We start from the raw sequence: 8,694 nt of genomic DNA, 5'->3' as shown, positions 1-8,694 counted from the left end.
CTCTGCGGATGTTGCATGACCCACCGAGTTCTTCCAGTAACTTGTTTTTGCTCCCGGTTTCAGCATCTCCTGTCTCCAGAAATGTGAGGGAACTAGATTTACGTCAGTGGGGATATAGTCAGTGACACGGCACTGGGGGAGAGGGGATGCTGAGGGAGGGGGATTAACGTCAGTGGGGATACAGTCAGTGACCCAGTGCTGGGGGAGAGGGGATTAACGTCAGTGGGGATGCAGTCAGTGGCCCGGGGAGGGGGGGATTAACGTCAGTGGGGATAGTCAGTGGCCCGGGGAGGGGGGGATTAACGTCAGTGGGGATGCAGTCAGTGATAGGGAGAGGGGTGACTGAGGGACAGTGCGAGGGAGCTGGGTTAGTATCTAGAGTTAGAAACTCTGCACTGCTGAGCTTTGTGACCCCTCACCCTCAAAACTGAGAACCCCCCTTCTATGCCCTCGACATGACTTTGACTTTAACAGAGAAAGGATCCATTACTGCTCCCAGCAGTCGTGTTTCAAAGCCATTGTCTAACAGGAGCCCCCATGTGTCCTGTTGACTGAGGGCTCTCAGCTTGATCTAATGGCTGGGTGGGTCGGAATAATCCGGAACAGATGGCAGCCCTGAGCGATTGCTATCCAGCAGCTGTTGACGGTTCTGCCCTGCTCTTGGCCACACTGGTTGGTCATATTGAAACCTGCCCACTGTTCTGTTAATTGGCAGTAATTATCCAACCCCTTTCACTGATACGGTGTGGGTAGCTGGTGAGATATGTGACACTAGGGGTTGGGTTACTGCCAGTGCGACCTCATTCATACCCCCCCAAACAACACGGGGAGGGTCAAGAGGGGGAGAATTGGGGAGTGTGCTGTCAATTGGCTTATTATTGTCACACGTACCGAGGTTCAGTGAAAAACTGTTTTGCATGCAGTCCATACAGATCATTTCACCACATCAGTGCATCGAGGTAGTACAAGGGAAAAGCAATAACAGAATGCAGAATAAAGTGTCAGTTACAGAGAGAGTGCAGGCAGACAATAAGGTGCAAGGGCCATGATGAGGTAGATTGAGGTCAAGAGTCCATCTTATCTGTGCAAGAGGTCTGTTTAATAGTCTTTATGACAGCGGGATAGAAGCTGTCCTTGAGCCTGGTGGTACATGCTTTCAGGCTTTTGTATCTCCTGCCCGATGGGAGGGGGGAAGAAGAGAATATCCAGGGTGGGTGGGGTCTTTGATTATGTTGGCTGCTTTACTGAGGCAGTGGGAAGTGTTCAGAATCCCTAGAGGGGAGCCTGGTTTCCATGATGTGCTGGGCTGTGTCCCCAACTCTCCGCCATTTCTTGCAGTCCTGGGCAGAGCAGTTGCTGTACCAAGCCGTGATGCATCCGGATAGGATGGCCACACCTCTCTGTGACTCTGCCAGTCTTCAGACACTGACACCTTCAGATTCCTCCCACATTCCAAAGACGTACGGGTTAGGAAGTTGTGGGTGTACTATGTTAGCACCAGAAGCGTGGCGACACTTGCAGGCTGCCCCCAGAACACTCTATGCAAAAGATGCATTTCACTGTGTGTTTCAATGTACATATGACTAATAAAGATATCTTATCTTATCCATGTCCCTCATGATTTTATACACCTCTATAAGATCACTCCTCATTCCACTACACTCCAAGGGGGGGAGAAAAGGTCCTAGCCTGTCCAACCTCTCCCTATAACTCAGTCCCTCGAGTCCTGGCAGCATCCTCATAAATCTTTTCTGTGCTCTTTCCAGTTTAATAACATCTCCCCTATAGTAGGGTGACCAAAACTGACCATGATGCCCCGAGTGTGGCCTCACCAGCATCTTGTACAACTGCACCATGACCTCCCCAGTGTCCTGACTGATGGAGGCCAGCATGCCAAAAGCCTTCTTCACCCTGTCTACTCGACTTTCAGGGGACCGTGTACCTAAGGTCCCTCTGTTCTACAACACTCTACCAGGGTCCTACTGTTCATGGTGAAAGTTCTACCTGGATTTGACTTTCCAGAATGCAAACCCCATACTTAGCCGAATTAAACTGCGTTTGCCGTTCTTCAGCCCACTTACTCAGCTGATCAAGATCCCCCTGCGACCTTTCTTCACTGTCCGCAACACCACCTGTTTTGGTGTCATCTGCACACTCACTACCCAGGCCTTGTACATTCTTATCCAGATCGTTCATGTCGTTGACACAGGATGAAACTTCTTCTGGATCTTGGCAGCAAAGGTGGAGAATAGGACTAAAGTGACCAAACAGTACCATAGCATAGGGGTCACCAGTTGGTTTATGAGTGGTGGTCAGTCCCTGTAGGAAAACACTCGGAACAGTCCTGTCCAGCACCTCATCTGGACGGTGCTTTTCATCGCCAGCGCCTGCCCGTTTCCAGTGGGGTTCCCGAACAGAGGAGGTACGTGAATCTCCAAGCAAAGAATCTCGCCTCCTCTGGCAAGGATTCCAGCTGCCACTGACCTACCAAGAGTCTGGGGCGTTTCTCCCAATTGATCCACGCGGACCCACTGACACCCGCGCGTCCTCCACAGGTCAATGGGACCCGTGACCACCCCCCCCCCCCCCCCCCCCCTTCCGGAGCACGTTGTTGGTGCAAGTCAAGAGGATCACCACCACGTCCATACACTCCGGGTGCTCTGGTTTCCTCCCACATTCCAAAGACGTACGGGTTAGGAAGTTGTGGGCGTGCTATGTTGGCGCCAGAAGCGTGGCGACACTTGCGGGCTGCCCCCAGAACACTACGCAAAAGACGCATTTCACTGTGTGTTTCAATGTACATGTGACTAATAAAGAAATCTTATTACGACGGTCGGTAGAAGGCATGGAGCAGCCTGCAGAGAGAAATCCTGCGGGAGGCTGGTCACTGGCCTTCACGCTGAGTATCGGGCACTTGTTAGTCACTGTGGCGAAGTGTCCCATAATATCTCACTGGACTAACGGTGCTCTCTGAATTAAGGTGGTTGTTGTTGTGTGCAGTGGCCTGTCCTACATACACAGTGGGTTCGTATTTCAGAGGGTAATTGGGAAGTTAATTAAACTTTGCGTGGAAACGCTGACAGTGATGAACTTGACCCCACACCACGCGGGCTGCTGTGGGTCTGGTATTGCTCTTCGCAAAACCGGTCCCAGCCCCACGTCACCTTCCCCGCTTCCCGTTCTATCTGCACCCCCCCCTTCTCCCATCGCAGGAAATACAAAAGCTTAAGAGCGCGTACCACCAGGCTCGAGGACAGACTCTATCTGGCTGTTGTCACTCCTGGACGGACCTCTCGTATGTTAAAGATGAACTCTTGATCTCCCAGTCTGCCTCAAAGTCAAGTTTACTGTTCCAGGCACAAGTCCACGTGTGCACAGGTGCAATGAAAAACTTACATGCAGCAGCATCACAGGCGCACAGCATCAGATAAGCAGCATTCACAAGAAAAACATAAATTAAACATAATTTTTACAAGAAAAAACACAATTAGAACAATAAAAGGTCCATTGTAGTGGTCCCAGTGTTGCTAAACTGAGGCAGTGATTAGGGTTGTGCAGGTTGGTTCAAGAACCGAATGGTTGAAGGGGAGTCGCTGTTCCTGAACCTGGTGGGGTGGGGATTTCAGGCTCCTGTACCTCCTGCCCGATGGGAGCTGCGAGAAGATGGCACAGCCCGGATGGTGGGGATCTTTGATGGATGTTGCCTTCTTGAGGCAGCGCCTCCTGTAGATACTCACGATGGTGGGGAGGGATGTGCCCGTGATGTACTGGGCTGAGTCCACTGCAGCTTCTTACGTTCCTGCGCATTCAAACTGCTGTACCAGACCGTGATGCAACCTGTCAGGATACTGTCAACAGACCTTGTCGTGGCCCTTGCACCTTATTGTCTGCCTGCACTGCACTTTGTCTGTAGCTGTAACACTATATTCTGCATTCTGTTTGTCTTTTTACTACCTCGATGTACAAGATCTGTCTGGCTGGCACACAGACAAAGGCTTCTCACAGTACCTTGGTATGTGACAATAATAAACCAGTACCAGCCAGAGCCCATAATCCATGACATCAGGGTAGAGAGAAGGGATGTATCACTGGGCAGCACTTGGTGTGGAGCTATCACTGAGACTGAAGCGCTGAAAGATAGAGAAGGACTCTAAGTGGCTTGTTCGAGGAGGGTTGTTTTCTCTGGAGCAGTGGAGGCTGAGGGGAGACCTGATAGAGGTTTATCAGATTATGAGAGGCACAGATAGAGCAGACATCAATATCTTTCTCTCAGGGTTGAGAAGTCTATTACTAGAGGGCATGCATTCAAAGTGAGGGGGGATGTGCGGGGCAAGTTTTTTTTACACAGAGAGCGGTGGGCGCCTGGAAGGGGCTGCCAGGGCTGGTGATGGAGGCTCACATGAACGCTGAGGAAATGGAGGGATCTGGACCATGTGCAGGCAGGAGGGATTAGGCACCATTAGCTTGATTAGTTCGGCACAACATCGTGGGCCGAAGGGCCTGCTCCTTTGCTGTACCGTTCTGGGTTCTCGTACGGTGCAAGTGCAGACGGGCAAAAGGGACGGCAGGGATGAGGTGGGCCGAGTGGCCTGGTTCTGTGCTGTACAACTCCATGGCTAAGAGGAAAAAGCAGGAGGAGGTGTTTGGCCCGTTGTGTCTGCTCTCCCACTGATCTCTTACTCAACACCACTGCTCTATCCCCACCCCAAGGCTCCCTTAGCCAGAAACCCATCAACCTCTCCACTGAACACGTGTCTGAGCCTCCCCGCCCACCAGGTAGAGGACCCACCCTCCCAGTGAAGAAAATTCTCCTCGAACGCCGACCCCTTGTTGCAAAGCCCCTCGTACTAGGCTCCTCAGCCGGAGGAATGTCCCCCTATCAAGGGGGAGAGGGGCAATGGGGAGGGGAAGAGGAAGCAAACAAGAGAAAGGGAAGGAGAGGGAGGGTGGAAAAGAAGGGAAAACAAGAGATAGGAGAGGAAAAGAAAATAAGAGGGAGAATGAGGTGGTGAAACAGGGAGAGTATCGTGAGAGAAAGTGGGGGATTGATAGGTGGGGGGAAGGAGAGAGGTGGAGGAGAGAGGGGAAGGAGAGAAAGCGAGGGGGAGAAAAAGGTAGAGGGGAGGAAGGAGGGACAGAGGGGAGAGAGAGGGGGTGAGAAATGGACAGGTAAAGCGAGGGAGAGAGAGCAAGAAGGTAGAGGCTACCTGGCAGTGACTCAGTAGTCCAGTTGCCACTGAGGGAAAATGAGATGGGCTTGTAAGAGAGTTTCATTGTTGGAACAAACCGTCTACAATTACCCAGTTTGCCAGCAGATGTTTAATTGCGTATCTTGTTAAGAAATCTCTTTATCAGCCTCACAGGCAGAGGTCCGTACCTGGTGTTAGTACACACACACACACACACACACACACACACACACACACACACACACACACACACACTTATACGTTCTGGATACCTGCCCTCAAGGACAAAGACTCCCACCTAAGACAATGCACACACTTCAGTGAATTACTTGTCAGCTGCTAATGGACAGGTTAGACACAGTTGAGGTTACTCAATGCTGTGCCACAGGTAATGAGAATAAACTTTAAATTTTTTATTTTGCTGTATTGCTTGCATTAAAAACATATATGTGAAATAAAAACCAGATCTGATTCAAAATAAAGCTCCCTCCACACCGTCCTGTCACACACTCCCGGGGTCAGACACAGAGTGAAGCTCCCTCCACACCGTCCTGTCACACACTCCCGGGGTCAGACACAGAGTGAAGCTCCCTCCACACCGTCCTGTCACACACTCCCGGGGTCAGACACAGAGTGAAGCTCCCTCCACACTGTCCCGTCACACACTCCCAGTACAGGGGTTAGACACAGAGTGAAGCTCAAAGTCACAAAGTCCAGTTTATTGTCACAGGCACAAGTCCATGTGTGCACAGGTGCAATGAAAAACTTACAGCAGCATCACAGGCACAGAGCACCAGAGACACAACATTCACAAGAAAAACAGTAATTAACATAAGGTATGCACAAGTTTTACAAGGAAGAACATAATTTTAAAAACTCAATTTAGATGTTTAGAAAGAGCAGCCGCTGGGATCCAATTATTGAATCGCCTACAAAACATTATTGGGAGGGTGCAGGCAGAGATTTAGTGAGTGGAGCTGCGAACCGTGAGCCCCGAGGGTCTAACGTTACCGGCTACTGTGGGTCCTGCCGGGGAGGGCTCGTATTTCAGGGACACTGTAACCCGGGAGGTGTCAGTGTCGCCTGGGGAGCTGATGCTCACAGTTCTCCGTCTCTCAAATCTGTGACTGGGTTAGGAAGCGGCGAGGGCTGCTCCCCGCAGGCAGGCGTGCAAAAGTGTGCAAGTGTGCAAACTCTCCGTGCTGTGAGGCCGAGGGTGTGTGACTCGGTCCGGCAGCGGGGGGTGACCGGACACACTCGTCAGCGTGGGGGTTTGAGTGTGCAAGCGTCAGAGTGTGGGCGTGGAGGGCTGGGGGTGGTGACCGTGTGCGCGCGTGCAAGCCCGCGGGTGTGAACGTGTTTCCCCGCGAGCGCTGAGCGTCCGCGCGCGCAGTCGTGCAAGCACGCGCGCGGCAGCGTGTAAAGTGTGCAGGGAAGTGAGGGTGTGCGGGTGGTGAGTGTGCACGGGTGATTGCAGGGAACCGAGGGTGTGCGGGTGGTGAGTGTGCAAGGGTGAGTGTGCAAGCGCGGTGCGTGTGCAAGGAGTGAGTGTGCGCGGGTGACTGTGCAGGGAAGTGAGGGTGGGCGTGCAAGGGGTGAGTGTGCAGGCGTGGCGAGTGTGCGGGTGGTGGGTGTGCAAGGGTGAGTGTGCAAGCGAGGTGAGTGTGTGTGTGTGGGTGACTGCAGGGAAGTGAGGGTGTGCGGGCGGTGGGCGTGCAAGGGGTGAGTGTGCAAGCGAGGTGAGTGGGTGCGAGCCCGTGCCCGGGCGGAGGGGCGATGGTGGGTTCGCGGTCGGGACGGGACGGGGGAGGTGGCGGGGCCGGGCGGGGGGGCAAGTTCTCGGTGGAGGAGCTCTACGGCCTCAACAACAACAAGAAGCCCAAGTCGTCGGGGCCGCCGGTCCGGCTGCCGAAGGGCCGAGCGGCCGGCCCCAGGGACGACTGCCCCATGTCGGAGGAGGCGAGGGCGGCCCGGGACCAGCGGCAGCTGGAGACCTTCCTGCGGCAGTGCCGCCTCTCGCTGGCCGACACGGTGGCCCAGCGGACCGGCATGGAGTACAGGTGAGGGTGGCACACCACCGCGGGGTCCCGTCTGGGGATGGGCTGCCCCTCCCCTCCCCTCCCCTCCCCCTCCCCCTCCCCTCCCCCTCCCCTCCCCTCCCCTCACCTACCCCCACCCTCCCCTCACCTACCCCCACCCCTCACCTCACACCCCGCCCTCCCCTCCCCCTCCTCTCCCCTCCCCTCACCTACCCCCACCCCTCACCCTCACATCCCGCCCTCACCCCCACCCTCACCCTCACCTCCCCTCCCTCACCTCCCCCTCCCCCTCCCCACCCCTCCCCTCACCTACCCCCACCCCTCACCTCACACCCCGCCCTCCCCTCCCCTCCCCTCCCCTCCCCTCCCCTCCCCTCACCTCCCCTCACCTCACACCCCGCCCTCCCCTCCCCCTCCCCCTCCCCTCCCCTCCCCTCCCCTCCCCTCCCCTCCCCTCCCCTCACCTACCCCCACCCTCCCCTCACCTACCCCCACCCCTCACCTCACACCCCGCCCTCCCCTCCCCTCACCCCTCACCTCCCCTCACCTACCCCACCCTCCCCTCACCTACCCCCACCCCTCACCCTCACACCCCACCCTCACTCCCGCCCTCACCCCCACCCTCACCCTCACCTCCCCTCCCTCACCTCCCCCTCCCCCTCCCCACCCCTCCCCTCACCTCCCCCTCCCCTCACCTCCCCTCACCTACCCCCACCCTCACCCTCACCACCCCTCACCTACCCCCTCACCCTCCCCTCCTGCACTCAACCCCACCCCTCACCTACCCCCTCCCCTCTCCTCCCCTCCACCCCTCACCCTCACACCCCGACCTCACCTCCCCCTCCTCTCCCGCCCTCACCCCCACCCCTCACCCTCACATCCTGCCCTCACCTCCACCCCTCACCCTCTCATCCTGCCCTCACCTACCCCCTCCCCTCCCGCCCTCAACCCCACCCCACCCCTCACCCTCACCTACCCCCTCCCCTCCACCCCTCACATCCTGCTCTCACCCCCACCCCTCACCTAACCCCTCACCTACCCCTCCCCTCACCTCCTGCCCTCACCCCGACCCCTCACCCTCACATCCCGCCCTCACTGACCACCCTCACCTACCCCCTCCCCTCCCGCCCTCACCCCCACCCCTACCCCTACCCCTCACCCTCACCTACCCGTCCCCTCCCCTCCACCCCTCACCCTCACATCCCTCCCTCACCTACCCCCTCCCCTCACCTACCCCCCTCACTTCCTCCCCTCACCCTCACCTCCTCCCATCACCCTCCCCTACCGCTCTTACCCTCAACCTCCCTCTCAACCTCCCTCTCAACCTCCCTCTCAACCTCCCTCTCAACCTCCCTCTCAACCTCCCCTCCTCAACCTCAAATCTGCCCTCAACATGCCCCCTCAACCTCACCTCACCCCCTCACCTCCCCCTCAACCTCACTCCCCCCCTCAACCTACCCCCTCAA

The 8,694-nt window shown here is 56.1% G+C and overlaps 1 protein-coding gene across 1 annotated transcript in view; it reads left to right on the top strand.

Moving 5' to 3' along the window:
- The first annotated feature begins 6,965 nt into the window (after positions 1 to 6,965).
- LOC127586502 (voltage-gated potassium channel subunit beta-2-like) overlaps positions 6,966 to 8,694 on the top strand; it is a 39,137-nt gene continuing 37,408 nt past the window's right edge. The window contains exon 1 of the mRNA XM_052044514.1: positions 6,966 to 7,249. Within this exon, the coding sequence (XP_051900474.1) occupies positions 6,966 to 7,249 (284 nt within the window). The remainder of the gene's footprint in view (positions 7,250 to 8,694) is intronic.

Source organism: Pristis pectinata, chromosome 37 (assembly GCF_009764475.1).
Source record: "Pristis pectinata isolate sPriPec2 chromosome 37, sPriPec2.1.pri, whole genome shotgun sequence".
Classification (NCBI taxonomy): domain Eukaryota; kingdom Metazoa; phylum Chordata; class Chondrichthyes; order Rhinopristiformes; family Pristidae; genus Pristis; species Pristis pectinata.
The sequence above is the reverse complement of the archived record's forward strand: the minus strand, read 5'-3'. Positions and strand labels throughout refer to the sequence as shown.